The sequence below is a fragment of the Oncorhynchus clarkii genome, chromosome 14 (assembly GCF_045791955.1).
Source record: "Oncorhynchus clarkii lewisi isolate Uvic-CL-2024 chromosome 14, UVic_Ocla_1.0, whole genome shotgun sequence".
Taxonomy (NCBI): domain Eukaryota; kingdom Metazoa; phylum Chordata; class Actinopteri; order Salmoniformes; family Salmonidae; genus Oncorhynchus; species Oncorhynchus clarkii.
Genome location: NC_092160.1, coordinates 1,991,106 through 2,013,528, shown reverse-complemented (window position 1 = coordinate 2,013,528; position 22,423 = coordinate 1,991,106). Strand labels below are relative to the sequence as shown.

Here is a 22,423-nt window from a genome sequence, read left to right as displayed (position 1 = left end):
AAAACTGGTTTCATGACACACTAAACATAAACAATGAAACATGTGAGATCGTCATAACTAAATGTGACCCGTTTCAGGAAGCTAGACGTATGTTGCACATCACTAATACATTGGAGAGGCATTTGAAGGTAATATTACCAAAAAAAACTTTTTTTTTCAGAAATGCCTTCTGGAACATGTAAACTTTCATGTGCCTTAATAACAAACTTGTATGCCATCTGTAAATACAAATGAAATTGTTAAATTACAAGACTAGTTGGTTTAGCCACGGAAAAAGACAGGAACCTTCCCGCTAGCCATGATTGGCTGAGAAATGGATGGGCTTGACATACCGAGAGATGAGTTTGGATTGGTCTGTCAAGTAGCATGCTTCTGTCTATAACGTGAGCTGATCAGTATGTGTAGAAAAGCCCTGCTACCTCAGCTTTTTTGTTAGCCTGGAGAACTTCAAAGGTGTTGCTATTGCTCTCAACAACATCGCTACCTTGAATTTAGCAGGTGTTATAGACAGTGGGGAAAAGTTGTGATGGAGTACATTCTGCACACGGTCAGTGTGAACCGGAGTAACTTGACACAACACCAGTCTGCTGTGAAGCATTCATACATGTAGAGTACCAGTCAAATGTTTGGACACACCTACTCGTTCAAGGGTTTTTCTTTAATTTTTAAATATTTTCTACATTATAGAATAATAGCGAAGACATCAAAACTATGAAATAACACACACGGAATCATGTAGTAAGCAAAAAAGTGTTAAATAAATCACCAAATATTTTATGTTTAAGATTCTTCAAAGTAGCCACCCTTTGCCTTGATGACAGCTTCGCACACACATGGCATTCTCTCAATGGGTAAGATTCGAGCTACATTTTCAGATATTATACTTTCCTAATTTTGTCAGAAAGTTGTTTTCATTGCCAGTTAAAACGTACTGTTAGCTAGCTAGTGAATGTGAGCTTGCTGGCATGCTAGATTACGTTATGTTATGTTATATTTACTTGCTATATTGTATTTACTTTGCCACCATGGCCTTTTTTGCCTTTACCTCCCTTCTCACCTCATTTGCTCACATTGTATATAGACTTGTTTATACTGTATTATTGACTGTATGTTTGTTTTTACTCCATGTGTAACTCTGTGTCGTTGTATCTGTCGAACTGCTTTGCTTTATCTTGGCCAGGTCGCAATTGTAAATGAGAACTTGTTCTCAACTTGCCAACCTGGTTAAATAAAGGTAAAATAAATTTTTAAAAAATGTGTATGATTGCTAGTTATAGCCTAATGTCAGCTAGCTAGATAATATTAAACCTAGTTCATTAGCTTTAGCTACTTGCAGATTCATACTACAGCATTTCATGCATTGTGGCTAGCTATGACAATCCGTTTGTCTTGCTAGTAATATGAGTGGGATTATGGTTCATTGTTTAGCTAGCTAGCTAAATGTTTAAACAAAAGAATTCACTTGCCAGATGATTAAATTACTCAAGTTAGCCAGGTGTGTCTGGGGGTGATTACGGCCATCTATTGTATTTCATGACCATGTTTACATCCACTTAGCTAGATGTGTCTGGGGGGTGGTTATAGCATTTCTTTCACATTTAGACAAGTGTCTGGTAGAGGTGTGCCGATATGGCCCTACTCGTATTTGTAATGGACAGTTGATAGTCGGATTCGATGATATTCGTGATCGGGAAAAAATTAAGTGTTTTTTTACATGCCTAAATAATTGTTGGCAAAATACTATACCCCCCTGCTTGTTCTCACTACAAAAAAGCTGCAGATTAGGGCAGCGCAAGGAGGGGTGGGAGTGTCTCTGTGTGTGTGTGTCCTCAACTTGCAGTGGGCAGTCAAGTTTGCTGTCACTCAGTCAGAATGCGCATTGCGTTTCATATTTTTTCCATACCCTTGCCCCACTTGTTAGATATTATGCGCATTGATAGCTTGATAGCAAACGTCCTCGCCATGTGATTTATCATAGTAGCAGGCAGCAGTAATCTAAATGATCAGACTGAAAAAATGCAAGGAAAAGTGATCTGGTTAAATTATGAAGTGAGTGGACAGAGAACAGCTTCAGTCAATCTACAGCTTCAGTCAATCCAATCAGAGCAGCAGCATCAAAGTACAGCCCGCTCTTCTCTTTACAGGCAGACTATCCAGTTGAGTTATTTAGGCCACGCACATGACTGACTCAAAGACAGTACAGTATAATTTAGAAATTCTATTATTGACGCATGAGAAACATGCTTGCATTTTCTTTATTTTTTTACAAATAGGGCACACCCCTATTTTCTGGGTCAGCATCATCTAATAATTATACAATATTTTTATCTGGACACTTTCTATTTTTGATATTGCTACTATGCAAATATGCAAGTAACCATTTTGCTGTAAGGTTTACACCTTCTGTATCCTGTGCATGTGACAAATAAACATAGATTTTACTTGATACAGTGTGTGTTTACCAGAGACGGTAACGTTCAGAACAACATGACCTGCACCAAAGTCAGATTAGGATATAGGCCAAGGACTAGATTTAATGGTATTCCTTATTGTTTTTCCTTATTGTAGTCTACTACTTTCACCACTTATAGTCTTGAAATCTTTGGTTGTTTGCTACACTACCTTACTTACTCTGTCTAGCACATTGCTTCACATGTGAATCCTTAAAGAGATGGGTAGGGATAAGGCTTAAGAGGGTGTGAACGATGCTGAATAGGTGTAGACAAAGATTTTGCTACATAAGACCGAATCAAGGTGGTCGGTCAAAAATAGACAGCTTCATGATTTTGGATGATGATCCATATGTACGATGTAAGAAGTCCATGGATCACTGCACTTGGTTAGCTGACAGCTGTCGCATACAGACAGGCTACCTCCCTGGAAGACCAGATCTTCTACAAATGAGCTCCTCTTTCTCCTAAAAAGTTTAATTTTATTTTCCCAGATGCCGTCCTTTTGAAATTCAAAGTGATTCCATTATTCATGATCTCACTTATCTCATCTTAAATCATCTCTGCATTCCTACTTATTTTGTCTTATATGAGCGCACACAGGGACCGAGGTAAGCATTGGAAGTGTAGCTAGGATATAATGTATACATGTTTATACAGAGCAATAAAGGCTCTGAGTACCATAACACAACACAGATTTAACAGCTACAGCGGTGTGTTTTAATATAAAAGCTAATACTGCCACTCACTTGTGCTTATACTGCATTTCCTGTGTTAGTAGCAGGGAAAGAAAGAGACACTGCTTGATCTGAAGTCGATGCATTCAGCTCCGCCAGACAAAGCTGGTATTGACACAAATGCTCTTTCCTTGGACTCGTTAAATCATTGAAGACTTCTCCAATAAGAGCAGTGTCATTGAGCGACACAAAAGCAGAATCTTGTGTTCAATTGGGGAAAAGGCCTACTGTGCAACATTGGAGAGCATTCAAAAAGATAGAACGCTTGCCTTGCAGCAAGAAACATCACTACCCCTTTTTATCATTCTCAACTTTTCTCATTCTCTGGGACTCAAAAAACGATGCCTTTCAGTCTTTCATTTGTGTACTCTGTTTATTGTATAAATCCTATCATCAACTATCATAATTGTGGTATCTTTCAAGAGGAATCCATGTAATCTATCACAAGACATCTACTGGCCCTTTTGGGTACTTCAGATTATCACATATGTCTGTAATTATCTTTTGCCCTCTCTCTGGCCTTATCTTTATGTAAAATAAATTAAATAATTAAATAAGATAAATAAGATGACAAAAAAAAGCTGTAAATCATTATCCTAAATATAAACCATCAACTTAGTGAATACCATTGGTGTTTAATATGAGAGTTTCAGCATGAAATATCCTTTATATTTGTTTTACACACTTTTATTTATTTTACTATGTCAATATATTTGTTGTCAATGTTTTGGAGTCAAACTGGTGGCTTTGGTGGAAAAAAATAAGTAGTTGGACGAGTTGCAGAGGTAATTGAAAATAATAGCATTGTTGATTAGATGCTTTTTTCATTCATTAGGCCATTTTCTCTTGAACCATATGGTCTATCTATTAGAAACTCATGGACAATATGGACACAGATATATAAAATAATTGCAATATATAAAAATATGTTTTTAAATTATTCAAATATAGGTTGCCATAGGTTTTCTATTAATGACCTAAATTACTGAAGATTCCGGTAACTTTAGTAAATTATCGGTAGCTTTGAAACCCTACCGCCAGTACGAAGAGGAACGAACTGATCCCAGCCATGAAAGCTGCCAGAGCGCATGGGGACATTGCTTACATCTGCAATGACAGGCTCATTGTCCACCCTTTCTCCCAGAAGCCTGAAGGGATGAGAGAGCCAAGCCTATGGGTTCGTAGCTTCAAACCCGCAGCACAGAAACACACACCAATTGATTATTGGGCTGCTGAATGTATATTTTTTTGTTTGCTCTTTTCAGTATTATGTCTATCTCTGATAAGCTACCCAGGAAAGGGCTGAAAATAGCCCATATTAATATATGTAGCCTTAGAAATAAGGTTAATGAAATCAATAACTTGCTAACATCAGATAACATTCATATATTAGCCATTTCTGAGACTCACTTCGATAATTTATTTAATGATACAGCAGTAGCAATACAAGGATATAACATCTATAGAAGAGACAGAAATGCTTATGGGGGAGGTGTTGCTGTATATATTCAGAGCCATATCCTGTAATGCTTAGAGCAGATCTTTATGTCAAGTATTTTCTTTTAGAGTGTTGCTATAGGCCACCAAGTGCTAACAGTCAGTATCTAAATAACATGTGTGAAATGCTTGATAATGTATGTGATTTAAACAGAGAGGTCTACTTCCTTGGGGACCTGAATATTGACTTGTTTTCATCAAGCAGACCGCTCAAGAGGAAGCTTCTTACTGTAACCAGTGCCTGTAATCTGGTTTAGGTTATTAATCAACCTACCAGGGTGTTTACAAATACTACAGGAACAAGATCATCCACATGTATTTTTACATTTTTACTAATACTGTAGAACTTTGTTCTAAAGCTGTATCCATAGCCATTGGATGCAGTGATCACAATATAGTGGCTATATCCAGGAAAGCTGGGCCTAAAATAGTGTATAAGAGATCATATTTTTTTTTTTGCTGTGACTCTTATGTGGAAAAATATTTGTTGGTCTGATGTGATTAATGAAGAGCATCCAGACGCTGCCTTGATGCATTTCTGAAATAGCTTTTTATAACTATTGATAAACATGCGCCTGTTAAGAAACAGACTGTTAGAACTGTTAAGGCTCCATGGATTGATGAGGAATTGAAAAACTTTATGGTTGAAAGAGATGGGGCAAAGGGAGTGGCTAATAAGTCTGGCTGCACATCTGACTGGCTTACTTACTGCAAATTGAGAAATTATGTGACTAAACTCAACAAAAAGAAGAAGAAACTGTATTATGAAGCCAAGATCAATTATATAATGAATGATGGGAAAAAACCTTTGGAGTACTTTAAATTAAATTATAGGCAGAAAGACAAATTCAAATCCATCTTTCATTGAATCAGATGGCATATTCATCACAAAAACATTTGATGTTGCCAATTATTTTAAAGAATATTTTATTGGCAAAGTGGGCAAACTTAGGCAGGAAATGCCAACAACGAACAGTGAGCAACTGTATTCACGCATAAAAAAAACAAATAATGAAAGAAAAGCATTGCAAGTTTGAATTCTGTAAAGTTAGTGTGGGAGAGCTGGGAAAATGATTGTTATCGATCAATAATGACAAACCTTCTGGGATTGACAACTTAGATGGAAAGCTACTGAGAATGGTAGTTGACTCTATAGGCACTCCTATCTGTCATATTTTTAATCTGAGCCTAGAGGAAGGTCTTTGTCCTCAGGCCTGGAGGGAAGCCAAAGTAATTCCGCTACCCAAGAGTGGTAAAAGGCCTTTACTGGTTCTAACAGCAAACTTATAAGCGTGCTGCCAGCTCTTAGCAAGCTGTTGGAAAAAATTGTGTTTGACCTAATACAATGCTATTTCTCTGTAAACAAATTAACAACAGACTTTCAGCATGCTTATATAAAAGGGCACTCAACAAGTACTGCACTGACACACATGACTGATGATTGGTTGAAAGACATTGATAATAAGAAGATTGTGGGAGCTGTACTGTTAGATTTCAGTGCAGCCATTGATATTATTTACCATAACCTGTTGTTGAAAAACGTGTTTTATGGCTTTTCAACCTCTGCCACATCGTGGATTCAGAGCTATCGATCTAATAGAACTCAAAGGGTTTTCTTTCATGGAAGCTTCTCTAATGGAAAACATGTAAAGTGTGGTGTACCGCAGGGCAGCTCTCTAGGTCCTCTACTCTTTTCTATTTTTACCAATGACCTGCCACCGGAATTAAACAAAGCATGTGTATCCACGTATGCTGATGATTCAACCATATACGCATCAGCAAACACAGCTAATGAAGTCACTGAAACCCTTAACAAAGAGTTGCAGTCTGTTTTGGAATGGGTGGCCAGTAACAAATTGGTCCTGAACATCTCTAAAACTAAGAGCATTGTATTTGGTACAAATCATTCCTTAAGTTCGACACCTCAGCTGAATCTGGTAATGAATGGTGTGGCTGTTGAACAAGTTGAGGACACTAAATTACTTGGAGTTACTTTAGATTGTAAACGGTCATGGTCAAACCGTATAGATTCAATGGTTGTAAAGATGGGGAGAGGTCTGTCCGTAATAAAGAGATGCTCTGATTTTTTGACACCACACTCCAAAAAGAAAATTCTGCAGGCTCTCGTTTTGTCAAATATAATTGTCCAGTCGTGTGGTCCAGTGCTGCAAGGAAAGGCCTAGTTAAGCTGCAGCTGCAAATTTTATGGCAAATTTTGCTCTTAATTGTAATCAGAGGGCTGATATACAGTTGAAGTCAGAAGTTTACATACACTTAGGTTGTAGTCATTAAAACTCGTTTTTCAACCACTCCACAAACTTTTTGTTTACAAACTATAGTTTTGGCAAGTCGGTTAGAACATCTACTTTGTGCATGACACAAGTACATTTTCCAAGAATTGTTTACAGGCATATTATTTCACTTATAATTCACTGTATCACATTTCCTTTAAAAAGCTTGGAGAATTCCAGAAAATGATGTCATGGCTTTAGAAGCTTCTGTTAGGCTAATTTACATAATTTGAGTCAATTGGAGGTGTACCTGTGGATGTACTTAAAAAATCCAGACTATGGTTTGCAACTGCACATGGGGACAAAGATCGTACTTATTGGAGAAATGTCCTCTGGATGTACTTAAAAAATCCAGACTATGGTTTGCAACTGCACATGGGGACAAAGATCGTACTTATTGGAGAAATGTCCTCTGGTCTGATGAAACAAAAATATAACTGTTTTGGCCATAATGACAATCGTTATGTTTGGAGGAAAAAGGGTAGGGCATTCAAGCCGAAGAACACCATCCCAACCGTGAAGCAAGGGGGTGGAAGCATCATGTTCTGGGGGTGCTTTGCTGCAGGAGGGACTGGTGCACTTCACAAAATAGATGGCATCATGAGGTAGGAAAATTATGTGGATATATTGAAGCAACATCTCAAGACATCAGTCAGGAAGTTAAAGCTTGGTCGCACATGGCTCTTCCAAATGGACAAAGTTGTGGCAAAACACCTTAAAGGACAACAAAGTCAAGATGTTGGAGTAGCCATCACAAAGCCCCTACCTCTATCCTATAGAAAATGTGTGGGCAGAACTGAAAAAGCGTGTGCGAGCAAGGAGGCCTACAAACCTGATTCAGTTACACCAGCTCTGTCAGGAGGAATGGGCCAAAATTCACCCAACTTATTGTGGGAGGCTTGTGGAAGGCTACCCGAAAGTTACGCAAGTTAAACATTTTAAGGCAATGTTACCAAATACTAATTGAGTGTATGTAAACTTCTGACCCACTGGGAATGTGATGAACAAAATAAAAGCTGGAATAAATAAAACTCTCTACTATTTTTCAGACATATCAAATTCTTAAAATAAAGTGGTGATCCTAACTGGTAATTTTTACTCAGATTAAATGTCAGGAATTGTGAAAAACTGAGTTTAAATGTATTTGGCTAAGGTGTATGTAAACCTCCGACTTCAACTGTAAATGCTATGCATGCCAGTCTCGCTTGGCTAAGAGTTGAGGAGAGACTGACTATATCACTTCTTCTTCTTATAAGGAACATTAATGTGTTGAAAATCCCAAATGGTTTGCCTAGTCGACTTACACACAGCTCTGACACACACACACTTATCCCACCAGTCATGCCACTAGGTGTCTTTTCACAGTCCCCATATCCAGAACAAATTCAAGAAAGCGTACAGTATTATATAGAGCCCTAATTGCATGGAACTTCCTTCCATCTCATATTGCTCAAACAAACAGAAAATCAAGTTTAAAAAAACAGATAAAGCAATACCTCGTGGCACATCGCCTTTCCCCTATTTGACCTAGAGAGTTTATGTGTATGCATTGATATGTAGGCTATGTTTGCCTTCAATTTTTTTTTATGTAGTTTGAGCTGTTCCTGATGTCATTCTGTATTATGTTTCATGTTTTGTGTGGACTCCAGGAAGAGTAGCTGCTGCTTTTGCAATAGCTAATGGGGATCCTAATAAAATACCAAAAAATAACTCACTAGGCCTGTTTGACACTAACTAAACTGAGTGTAGGCCAGGTCTTGCGTGGCTAGGGAGACAGGCAGTGTTGTCAGTGCTGTGCTGTTGAGGAGTGCAGGGTGGCACGGGAGAGGCCAAGGAGGGTACGGGATAACAGAGAGAGAGAATGCCAACTGCTCTGTTTGTTTGTGATGAACACTCCTCTCAGCTGGGAATTCTGCAGGGACTTGTTTTGCAAGGGAACAAAGCTGAAACCATGGTGGCATTTATCCCCCGAGGCTTTTTCAAAATAATTAATCAAATGAATACTCACGACTTCTGTGGTACAGACTTGGTTGCAGGCTTGTTACCGGGAACATTGCACCGCTCTGCGAAAGAATTTCCATTTAAATGTCAGAGTGCTGGTTTTGATTAAACCCTGACCAACAGCTAGCTTATTATCAATTTAGCTTTTGTTGCAATATGTCACACAGCATAACATTTTTCCCTAAATGAATAGGGCTCCAGTTGTTGCATGGCATAATGGCCTTCCATCTATTAACATCATTTTAGACTGATTAAATCGAAATGTGTGTGTAGGAAAAATGTAAAGCAGACTTACTTTGTCCAGCGTATCCTGAGGGTAAGTGTTGTGACTCCTGAGCAGAGAGAGAGAGCGAGAGAGAAAGAAGACAGGCGTGCATCAAATACATTAGCACACACTGAGGTGATACAGGAGAACAAATGGGAGGGAAACAGCTCATCTGATGGACTTAATTGATTTTACACTAATACAATTAGACATAGGACACACAATCATTTTTCAGAGTGTGGTGAGTGGACTACAGTAGACAGGACAATGTCTTAGTTAAAAGATGGCACCATTAAATCAGGATTTATAGACACAGGCTTATTATTAGGAATGTCAGCTGGGTCAAGCTATGAGTTTCAGACCATGTCCCATTAAGACACAAATAAGAGGGCTTTAGCTGCAAAATTAGGCGTTGGGGGATTTGAGGCTAGGGAACGACAGTAGAGAGGAAAGGAAGTAAAATCTAGGAGAGATACAGATGCTGGGAGTTAGAGGAGGAGAGGATGAATGGGCTGAAGGACAATGGATTATACTATAGCTAAATCACACTCTATTACAGTGCGGTTGAAGTGCTGACAGGAGTTTGTCCTTAAAAAGTCCATCCGACCGGCACATGCAGCCAGACAAATGAAGTCCTATAGCTATCTGGCCAATAGCAGAGGCTCTTTGCAAGCTCTCCTCGCTCGCTCTGGCTGGGTCCCACGCTCTCTCTTTCTCACTCCCTCTCTCTCTCCTTCTCTCTCTGGTGCCATGGGTGTCTCACTGGTCCTTTACTGTGACAGAACCTGACAGGCTTTCACAAGGATGACAGCCCTGGGTCGAATTTAATACATCCACTTTTACTTGATTTGTTTTCCCTTCCGACTGACACAGGAATCACGTGATTACTGCTTACCAAACAAATAAGTGAGAGTAGGAAATTACCCTCTTGACTAGGACAGTAGACATTCAGAATGCATACATCTCTATCATTATGATAATAGTATTAACTAGTGTCAGTATTACTAGCACTTATAACATAGTTGAAGTACTATTAGTAGTAGTATTACTGTGCTTGTCAATTAACAGTACAGTGTAGGCCTGACTATAGAACTCACCTTGGAGGGAATAGGGAACTTGGTCTGCTCAGCTTTGCCTGGAGTGTGGATGGCAGTCAGGGGGGGAGGCCAGGAGTGGGTCATCTCCTGCAGGGCAGACAGGATTCAAATCAGACATATGACACACACACACACACACACACACACACACACACACACACACACACACACACACACACACACACACACACACACACACACACACACACACACACACACACACACACACACACACACACACACACACACACACACACACACACACACACACACACACACATCCCACCTCGGGCATGTCGCTGAAGCTAAACAGAGTTGGTCCTGGTCGGTGGATGGGAGACCAGATGCTGCTGGAAGTGATGTTGGATGGCCAGTATGAGGCACTCTTTCCTCTGGTCTAAAAATAATATTCCAAAGCCCCAGGGCAGTGATTGGGGACTTTGCCCTATTTAGGGTGGCGTATTTAAGATGGGATGTTAAACGGGTGGCCTGACTGTCTGTGTTCACTAAAGATCCCATTGCACTTATTGTAAGAGTAGGGGTGTTAACCCCGGTGTCCTGGCTAAATTCCCAATCTGGCACACCATCATGGCCACATAATCATCCTCAGCTTCCAATTGGGTCATTCCTCTCCCCTGTAACTATTCCCCAGGTTGTTGCTGTAAATGAGAATGATGCTCGTCGGATTGGGCAGGGCTCGAAAACTCGAAAACATCAACAGCATCATCCCGGTTACCCTAGACCCACTCCAAGTTGCATACCGCCCCAACAGATCCACAAATGATGCAATCTAAATCGCACTCCACACTGCACTTAACCACCTGGACAAAAGGAACACCTATTTGAGAATGCTGTTCATTGACTACAGCTCAGAGTTCAACACCATAGTGCCCACAAAGCTCATCGCTAAGGACCCTGGGACTAAACACCTCCCTCTGAAACTGGATCATGGACTTCCTGACGGACTGCCCCCAGGTGGTAAGGGTAAGGGCACTTCAGGGGTGTGTGCTTTATCCCCCCCCCCCCTGTACTCCCTGTTCACCCACAACTGAATGGCCAAACACAACTCCAACACCATCATTTAGTTTACTATTGACACAACAGTGGTAGGCCTGATCACCGACAATGATGAGACAGCCTTTAGGGAGGAGGTCAGAGACCTGGCATTGTGGTGGCAGGACAACAACCTCTCCCTCAATGTGAGCAAGACAAAGGAGCTGATCATCGACTACAGGAAAAGGCGGGTCGAATAGGCCCTCATTAACATTGATGGGGTTGTAGTGGAGCAGGTCGAGAGTTTATTGGTGCCCACATCACCAACGAACTATCATGGTCCAAACACACCAAGACAATTGTGAAGAGGACACAACAACACCTTTTCCCCCTCAGCAGACTGAAAATATTTTGCATGGGTTCCCAGATTCTCAAAAAGTTATACAGCTGAACCATCGAGAGCATCCTGACCAGTTGCATCACCGGCTGGTATGGCAACTGCTCTGCATCTGACCGTAAGGCACTACAGAGGGTAGTGCATATGGCCCAGTACATCATTGAGGCCAAGCCTCCTGCCATCCAGGACCTACAGTATATACTAGGCGGTGTCAGAAGAAAGGCCAAAACATTGTCAAAGACTCCAGTCACCCAAGTCATAGTCTGTTCTCTCTGCTACCGCACGGCAAGCGGTACCGGAGCGCCAAGTCAAGGAACAAAAGGCCAGCCCCCCATTTGTTTTTTTACACTGTTGCGACTCGATTTTTATTATCTATGCATAGTCATTTCACCCCTACCTACATGTACAAATTGCCTTGGCTAACCTGTACCCCCGCACATTGACTTGGTACAGGTACCAGCTGTATATGATCACTCGGCTACGCATACCTCTCCCTAATGTCAATATGCCTTGTCCATTGCTGTTTTGGTTAGTGATTATTGTCTTATTCCACTGTAGACCCTCCAGCCCTGCTCAATATGCCTCAGCTAACCCTCTTGTCCCACCCCCACACATGTGGTGACCTCACCTGGTTTAATTGATGTCTCTAGAGACAATATCTCTCTCATCGTCACTCAATGCCTAGGTTTACCTCAACTGTATTCACATTCTTTGTATGTACATTATGCATTGAATCTATTTTACCACGCCCAGAAACCTGCTCCTTTTACTCTCCGTCCCGAACGTACTAGACGACCAGTTCTTATAGCCCTTAGCCGTACCCTTATCCTACTCCTCCTCTGCTTCTCTGGTGATGTAGAGGTTAATCCAGGCCCTGCAGTGCCTAGCTCCACTCCCATTCCCTCTCATTTGTTGACTTCTGTAACTGTAAAAGCCTCGATTCCATGCATGATAACATTAGAAGCCTCCTCCCTAAGTTTGATTTATTCACTGCTTTAGCACACTCTGCCAACCCGGATGTCCTAGTTGTGTCTGAATCCTGGGTTAGGAAGGCCATCAAAAACCCAGACATTTCCATCCCTAACTATAACATTTTCCGACAAGATAAAACTGCCAAAGGGGGCGGAGTTGCAATCTACTGCAGAGATAGCCTGCAGAGTTCTGTCTTACTATCCAGGTCTGTGCCCAAACAATTTGAGCTTCTACTTTTAAAAATCCACCTTTCCAGAAACAAGTCTCTCACCGTTGCCATTTGTTATGGACCACCTTCTGCCCTCAGCTGTGCCCTGGACACCATATGTGAATTGATTGCCCCCCATCTATCGTGCTGTTTTGAGCTCGTGTTGTTAGGTGACCTAAACTGGGACATGCTTAACACCCCAGCCATCCTACAATCTAAGCTTGATACCCTCAATCTCACACACATTATCAATGAACCTACCAGGTACAACCCCAAATCCGTAAACACAGACACAGGCACCCTCGTAAACACAGACACCTCTGCTGTCTTCAACCAGGATCTCAGCGATCACTGCCTCATTGCTTGCATCCGTAATGGGTCTGCGGTCAAACGACCACCCCTCACCACTGTCAAACGCTTCCTAAAACACTTCAGCGAGCAGGCCTTCCTAATCGACCTGGTCCGGGTATCCTGGAAGGATATTGACCTCATTCCGTCAGTAGAAGATGCCTGGTTATTCTTTTAGTGCTTTCCTCACAATCTTAAATAAGCATGACCCATTTAAAAAATGTAGAACCAGGAACAGATATAGCCCGTGGTTCACTCCAGACCTGACTGCCCTTGACCAGCACAAAAACATCCTGTGGCATTTGGCATTAGCATCAAATAGCCCCCGCGAATTGCAACTTTTCAGGGAAGATGGGAACCAATATACACAGGCAGTTAGGAAAGCAAAGGCTAGCTTTTTCAAACAGAAATTTGCATCCTGAAGCACAAACTCCAAAAAGTTTTGGGACATTGTAAAGTCCATGGAGAATAAGAGCACCTCCTCCCAGCTGCCCACTGCACTGAAGCTCGGAAACACTGCCGATAAATCCAGAATAATTGAGAATTTCAATAAGCATTTTTCTACGGCTGGCCATGCTTTCCACCTGGCCACCCCTACTCTGGTCAACATCCCCCACAGCAACTTGCCCAAGCCTCCCCCATTTCCCCTTCACCCAAATCCAGATAGCTGATGTTCTGAAAGAGCTGCAAAATCTGGACCCCTACAAATCAGCAGGGCTAGACAATCTGGACTCGCTCTTTTTTAAATTATCAGCCGGGATTGTTGCAACCCCTATTATCAGCCTGTTCAACCTCTCTTTCGTAACGTCTGAGATCCCCAAAGATTGGAAAGCTGCCGTGGTCATCCCCCTCTTCAAAGGGGGAAACACTCTAGACCCAAACTGCTACAGACCTATATCTATCCTACCCTGCCTTTATAAGTTCTATCATACCCTGCCTTTCCATTTTAAATCCCAACGTACCTTCTCCGCTATGCAATCTGGTTCCCGAGCTAGTCATGGGTGCACCTCAGCCACGCTCAAGGTGCTAAACAATATCATAACAGCCATCGATAAGAGACAATACTGTGCAGCTGTATTCATCAATCTGGCCAAGGTTTTCGACTCGGTCAATCACCACATTCTTATCGGCAGACTCAACAGCCTTGGTTTCTCAAATAACTGCCTCGCCTGGGTCCCCAACTACTTCTCAAATAGAGTTCAGTGTGTCAAATCTCTGGCAGTCGCTATGGGGTGCCACGGGGTTCAAATCTCGGGCTGACTTTTTTCTCTGTATACATCAATGATGTTGCTCTTGCTGCTGGTGATTCTCTGATCCACCCATACGCAGACGACACCATTCTGTATACTTCTGACCCTTCAATGCCATACAACTCTCCTTCCGTGGCCTCCAACTGCTCTTAAATGCAAGTAAAACTAAATGCATGCTCTTCAACCGATCGCTGCCCGCACCTGCCCGCCTGTCCAGCATCACTACTCTGGACAGTTCTAACTTAGAATATGTGGACAACTACAAATACCTAGGTGTCTGGTTAGACTAAACTCTCCTTCCAGACTCACATTAACCTCTCTTGGGTAGGGGGCATTATTTTCACCTCTGGATGAAAAGCGTGCACAAAGTAAACTGCCTGTTACTCAGGTCCAGAAGCTAGGATATGCATATAATTGGTAGATTTGGATAGAAAACACTCTAAAGTTTCTAAAACTAAAAATAATGTCTGTGAGTATAACAGAACTGATATGGCAGGCGAAGCCCCGAGGACAAACCATTCAGGGAAGACAAAAACCCTATTTATGAGAAACCTGGTTCCAGTTCCTATGGCTTCCACTCGATGTCAACAGTCTTTAGAAATTGTTCGATGTTTTTATTTTGAGAAATTAAGAAGTAGTGCTTCTTGTAAGTGTCACTCCAGGTGGACTCCACTGTTTTGGTGCGCGGGAACTGGAGCGTGCTTCACATTGTTTTTATCCGGTATTAGAAACAGTGTATTCCATCTTAAATTTAATCGATTATTTACGTTTTAGGGTACTTGGGGTTGGATTAGGAACATTGTTTGAAATGTTTGGACCAAGTTTACAGGTAACATATTAGATACTTTGTAGGCACGTTGGGTGAGATGAAACCGGTGTATTTCTGAATCAAACACGCCAAATAAATTGACATTTTTGGGACATAAAGAAGGACATTATCGAACAAAAGGACCATTTGTGATGTTTCTGGGACATTTTGGAGTGCCAACAGAAGAAGATCTTCAAAGGTAAGGCATTAATGATATCGCTATTTCTGACTTTTGTGGGCATCTGCCTGGTTGAAATATGATTTTCATGTGTTTGTATGCGGGGTGCTATCCTCAGATAATCGGATGGTTTGCTGTCGCCGTAAAGCCTTTTTGAAATCTGACACAGCGGCTGGATTAACAAGAAGTTAAGCTTTATTTTGATGTATAACACATATATTTTCAAGAATGTTAAACATTTGAATCTGGTATTTTTGAATTTCGTGCTCTGTAATTTCACCGGATGTTGGCCAGGTGGGATGCTACCGTTCCACCTGCCCATAAGAAGTTAAGCATCTCCAATCCAAAATTAAATCTAGAATCGGCTCCCTATTTTGCAACAAAGCATTGTTCACTCATGTTGACAAACATACACGTGTAAAACTGACTATCCTGCCGATCCTTGACTTCAGCGATGTAATTTACAAGATAGCCTCCAACACTCTACTCAGCAAATTGTATGCAGTCTATCCCAGTGCCATCTGTTTTGTCACCAAAGCCCCACCACTGCGACATGTATGCTCTCGTTGGCTGGCCCTCGCTTCATATTCGTCGCCTGGCTCCAGGTCATCTATAAGTCTTTGCTAGGTAAAGCCCCACCTTATCTTAGCTCACTGGTCACCATAGCAGCACAGTAGCACGCGCTCCAGCAGGTATATTTCACTGGTCACCCCCGTAGCCTTTGGCCACCTTTCCTTCCAGTTCTCTGCTGCCAAAGACTTGATTGAATTGCAAAAATCACTGAAGCTGGAGACACATATCTCCCTCACTAACTTTAAGCCCCAGCAGTCCGAGCAGCTCACAGATCACTGCACCTGTACATAGCCCATCTGTAAATAGCCCATCCAACTCATCCCCATACTGTTATATATATATATATATATATTTTTTGCTTATTTGCACCCCAGTATCTCTACTTGCACATTTGTCTTTTGCACATCCTATCACTCTAGTGTTTAATTGCTGAATTGTAATTATTTCGCCAAGATGGCCTATTTATTGTCTACCTCCCTTATCTTACCTCATTTGCACACACTGTATATAAACTTTTTCTCTATTGTGTTATTGGCTGTACATTTGTTTATTCCATGTGTAAATCTGTGTTGTTGTTCGTGTCGCACTGCTTTGCTTTATCTTGGCCAGGTCGCAGTTGTAAATGAGAACTTGTTCTCAACTAGCCTACCTGGTTAAATAAAGGTGAAATAAAAACAAATAAAAATATAGCCTCGACCTTGTTACTTTTTGAAATTATTTTTTTACTTTAGTTTATTTGTTATATATTTTCTTAACTCTTTCTTGAACTCTACTGCTGGGTACGGGCTTGTAAGTAAGCATTTCACGGTACCTGTTGTATTTGGCGCATGTGACAAATAAAGTTTGATTTGAAACACACACAATAAATAAAAGTATGAAATAAGAAGAACACGAGAAAGTAAGATGCTATATATATATATACAGATTAATTCAAGTGAAGAGTTGATTGGCTAGCGTTGTTAAAAAAGTATGCTACTTTGTATCTCGTTAACATTTTGTTGAGAAGGTTTTTGGGAAAGTCTTTTCTACTACCAGAAGACGGTCAGACCTATCATTAGCATCACTATATTTTCCCTGTTTCTTAATTGTTTAAAACATGGACATTTAACTTTAATTAACATATTATGAGGCATATCTTACATTGCTTCAAAGTAGCCTATAGACAAAATCCCACCGTAGAAACGTGGAAGCAATTATTTTCTAAAGACATCCTCATGTGTTTTCCTGTTCTATTGGTTTTCTTCAAAATGTATTTAATTGTCTAGCAGCCAAAGCCATTACCTTAGTTATATTAGCAACCTATGATGATTTTTGCATCTTTAGATCTCCCCTATTTCTAATGGATATTTTCCATCTCTGTACATGAAACTGCTTGTACAGTCGTGGCCAAAAGTTTTGAGAATGACACAAATATACATTTTCACAAAGTCTGCTGCCTCAGTTTGTATGATGGCAATTTGCATATACTCAAGGAATGTTATGAAGATGAATTGCAATTAATTGCAAAGTCCCTCTTTGCCATGCAAATTAACTGAATCCCCAAAAAACATTTCCACTGCATTTCAGCCCTACCACAAAAGGACAGACTGACATCATGTCAGTGATTCTCTCGTTAACAGGTGTGAGTGTTGACGAGGACAAGGCTGGAGATCACTCTGTCATGCTGATTGAGTTCGAATAACAGACTGGAAGCTTCAAAAGGAGGGTGGTGCTTAGAATCATTGTTCTTCCTCTGTCAGCCATGGTTACCTGCAAGGAAACATGTGCCGTCATCATTGCTTTGCACAAAAAGAGCTTCACAGGCAAGGATATTGCTGCCAGTAAGATTGCACCTAAATCAACCATTTATCGGATCATCAAGAACTTCAAGGAGAGTGGTTCAATTGTTGTGAAGAAGGCTTCAGGGCGTCCAAGAAAGTCCAGCAAGCGCCAGGACTGTCTCCTAAAGTTGATTCAGCTGCGGGACCGGGACACCACCAGTACAGAGCTTGCTCAGGAATGGCAGCAGGCAGGTGTGAGTGCATCTGCACGCACATTGAGGTGAAGACTTTTGGAGGATGGCCTGGTGTCAAGAAGGGCAGCAAAGAAACCACTTCTCTCCAGGTAAAACATCAGGGACAGACTGATATACTGCAAAAGGTACAGGGATTGGAATGATGAGGACTGGGGTAAAGTCATTTTCTCTGATGAATCCCCTTTCCGATTGTTTGGGTCATCCGGAAAAAAGCTTGTCCGGAGAAGACAAGGTGAGCGCTACCATCAGTCCTGTGTCATGCCAACAGTAAAGCATCCTGAGAACATTCATGTGTGGGGTTGTTTCTCAGCCAAGGGAGTGGGCTCACTCACAATTTTGCCTAAGAACACAGTCAAGAATAAAGAATGGGACCAACACATCCTCCGAGAGCATCTTCTCCCAACCACCCAGGAACAGTTTGGTGACGAACAATGCCTTTTACAGCATGATGGAGCACCTTGCCATAAGGAAAAAGTGATAACTAAGTGCCTCAGGGAACAACATTTTGGGTCCATGGCCAGGAAACTCCCCAGACCTTAATCCCATTGAGAACTTGTGGTCAATCCTCAAGAGGCGGGTGGACAAACAAAAACCCACAAGTTCTGACAAACTCCAAGCATTGATTATGCAAGAATGGGCTGTCAGGATGTGGCCCAGAAGTTAATTGACAGCATGCCAGGGCGGATTGCAGAGGTCTTGAAAAAGAAGGGTCAACACTGCAAATATTGGCCCTATGCATCAACTTCAAGTAATTGTCAATAAAAGCCTTTGACACTTATGAAATGCTTGTAATTATACTTCAGTATTCCATAGTAACATCTGACAAAAATATCTAAAGACACTGAAGCAGCAAACTTTGTGAAAATTAATATTTGTGTCATTCTCAAAACTTTTGGCCACGACTGTATGTGCGGTACCCATTTAGAACAGTTTCCCCGCAAATTGCATTTTGGAACAGTTGTGCGTAGGCCTACCACCGAGTGCACATTGCTGTGCCTAAAATGTGAAGAAATAATAGTCTATCAACATTTTAAGATTAACATTCTGATCTGATCAGTCCATTCTGATCAGACTTATAAATTGGTATGGTGTATACCTCCACTACACTACTTTGATACCCATTGTGGGGATTAAGAAGTGAATATTCGCAATGCCCACTGAAAAATAAGTGGGTATACGGTGTATACCTGCGTATACTCTCCACTACACTATTGTGTGTGTGTGACAGAAACAGAGAGAGATAGGTTATGAGCTGGCAGAGGTTGTCGTCTTTCAGTGAGCATATGAGTGAGTATGCCGAAGATCACAGCTTGACACACACTGCATGCATACTGTACATACACACACACACATCAGTTGCGCTTTCTCCTAATTTATTAAATACAGTCCATACACTCTGTCTCACAAAACACTTAAGTTAACATGATTGCACAATCTGATTTAGGTCTGTTTTGAACTTGGGAGGGTCAAATGAAAATGAAACAACTGCCTTCATCTGTCAGACTAAACTTTATCCCGAATATAGATACTCACATTTCAGAGTTGCACAATGTGTCAATTAAATATTATGATCTAGAGTATCAAATTAAAACCATGTACTTGGATATCCCTACGAAGATCAAGACAACATAAGCAATTGGTTTTCGCTGTGTGGTTGAGCGCATTTGTCACAGTAGCAGTTATCAAACCCACTATCCAAGTCTGGAAGTAAACAACAACATTCTCGGCTAATAATATTACAATCTCACATACTTAGACATTTCACTAAGTTATCCTTATTTTCCCCCCAACAACACCAATATTACTGCCTTCTGGGAAACACACACGATCCATTCATTTGTGTGAGATGCAGTTAGGGCAGTGGGGAGCTGGCTGTTCACTCGCAAGGCTTTGAGTTGCAAATTAAATGTATTAAAAGCAGCCGAGCATGGCTCCCAAACCAAACAGGGCTATCGAAATACAGCAGAGCAAGGGTCACCAACTGTTTAGTCTTGCACCCCTGTGACAACAGGACAGACCATTGGTTAAAACCTGTGTGTGTTTAAATAAATACACACTGGAATAATATTCTCAGCTGACCATCTTCTAAAACGCTTTAGTCTAGGGATGAATTGTTTTGTCTTTCTCTAAATCTTGGAGGTACAGTGGCAAGAAAATGTATGTGAACCCTTTGGAATTACCTGGATTTCTGCATAAATTGGTAATCAAATTTAATCTGATCTTTATCTAAGTCACAACAATAGACAAACATAGTAAGCTTCAACTAATAACACACTAATTATTGTATTTTTGTTGTTTATATTGAATACATAATTTAAACATTCACATTGTAGGTTGGAAAAAGTATGTGAACCCGTAGGCTAATGACTTCTCCAAAAGCTAATTGGAGTCAGGAGTCAGCTACCCTGGGGTCATATCAACGAGATGAGATTAGAGATGTCGGTTAGAGCTTCCTTGCCCGATAAAAAACACTCACAAAATTTGAGTTTGCTATTCACAAGAAGCACTGCCTGGAAAGGGTTACAAAACTATATCTAAAAGCCTTGATGTTCATCAGTTCACAGCAAGACAAATGGAGAAGGTTCAGCACTGTTGGCCATCCTACAAAGATGACTGCAAGAGCACAGTGCAGAATGCTCAATGAGGTTAAGAATAATCCTACAGTGTCAGCTAAAGACTTACAGAAATCTCTGAAACATGTTAACATCTCTGTTAACATCTCATGAGATGTTAATCTCTGTTAACATCTCATGTTAACATCTCTGTTAACATCTCTGTTAGACTCTGCTGAGTCTACGATACGTAAAACACTAAACAAGAATGGTGTTCATGGGAGGACATCACGGAAGAAGCCACTGCTGTCCAAAAAAAACATTGCTGCACTTCTGAAGTTTGCAAAAGAGCACCTGGATGTTCCACAGCACTACTGGCAAAATATTCTGTGGACAGATGAAACTACAGTGGAGTTGTTTGGAAGGAACCCACAACACTATGTGTGGAGAAAAAAAGACACAGCACACCAACATCAAAACCTCATCCCAACTATAAAGTATGGTGGAGGGAGCATCATGGTTTGGGGCTGCTTTGCTGTCTCAGGGCCTGGACAGCTTGCTATCATTGACATAAACATGAATTCCCAAGTTTATCAAGACATTTTGCAGGAGATAGCCTAACTATCTACCAATTGAAGCTCAACAGAAGTTGGATGATGCAACAGGACAACGACCCAAAACACAGAAGTAAAGCAACAACAGAATGGCAACAACAGAACGGCTTCAACAGAAGAAAATACGCCTTCTAGTGTGGCCCAGTCAGAGTCCTGACCTAAACCCGATTGAGATGCTGTGGCATGACTTGAAGAGAGCAGTTCACACCAGACATCCCAAGAATATTGCTGAACTGAAACAGTTTTGTAAAGAGGAATGGTCCAAAATTCCTCCTGACCGTTGTGCAGGTCAGAGTCGAAACTACAGAAAACGTTTGGTTAAGGTTATTGCTGCCAAAGGAGGGTCAACCAGTTATTAAATCCAAGGGTTCACATACTTTTTCCACCCTGCACTGTGAATGTTTATAATTGTTTGTGTGTCATCCGTTTAAGCAGACGGTGTTTGTCTATTGTTGTGACCTAGATGAAGATCAGATCAAATTTCATGACCAATTTATGCAGAAATCCAGGTATTTCCAAAATGTTTGCATACTTTCTCTTGCCACTGTATGTCCAATCCCAATCTGAGTCTGAGTTACTGTCATTGTCCTGTGGTGTTATACAGTCTGTGGTGTAGCCCACAGTACAGTATGCACTTGTCACTCATGTCATGTGGTTTAACAGATCAACTTCTCCTATTAATGCACTCAGACAGACCCATCACACAGGCGTATGATCTACTGTTGAACTGTCAGCCACAGAGATAAAGATGCATATGCACAACATCTCTCTATCTAATCCTTTTCATTTATATCACTCATCTCTCTATCCCTCTATCACTTCATCCCAAATTCCCCAGAGTAACACAGTGACCCTGTTGAGTTCATGACATGTTTTAACTACATCTCAATAAGATGGGGAAACGAAAGTCTGTGTGTGTAGAGAGCCAAGTTTGTGGATCAGGTAATTTATTGAGGTCTGTTGTTTATAAGGCCTCTGGTTTATAGAGTTAATTTCCTTCTAAACGTTGGCTTGGCCTCCTCCTCCTCTCTCTCTATGGAGAGAGTGACATCAGCCGGGTCACCTACCGGGCTGCCGAGAGGAGAGCGGGTGGAGAGCAGGGGGGTCGGAGGGTGGAGGTAGACAGATGAGGTGCTAGGAATATGATCCTGCCACCTCGGCGATAATGTTATATATGA

General features: G+C 41.2%; 1 protein-coding gene across 1 annotated transcript in view; it reads right to left on the bottom strand.

Moving 5' to 3' along the window:
* Positions 1-22,423, bottom strand: part of LOC139366117 (AF4/FMR2 family member 2-like) — a 169,481-nt gene that overhangs the window by 66,016 nt on the left and 81,042 nt on the right. Inside the window, exons 6-8 of the mRNA XM_071103229.1 lie at positions 10,339-10,425; positions 9,272-9,308; positions 8,984-9,038 (exon numbers count right to left, since the gene is read on the bottom strand). Of these exons, the coding sequence (XP_070959330.1) occupies positions 8,984-9,038; positions 9,272-9,308; positions 10,339-10,425 (179 nt within the window). The remainder of the gene's footprint in view (positions 1-8,983; positions 9,039-9,271; positions 9,309-10,338; positions 10,426-22,423) is intronic.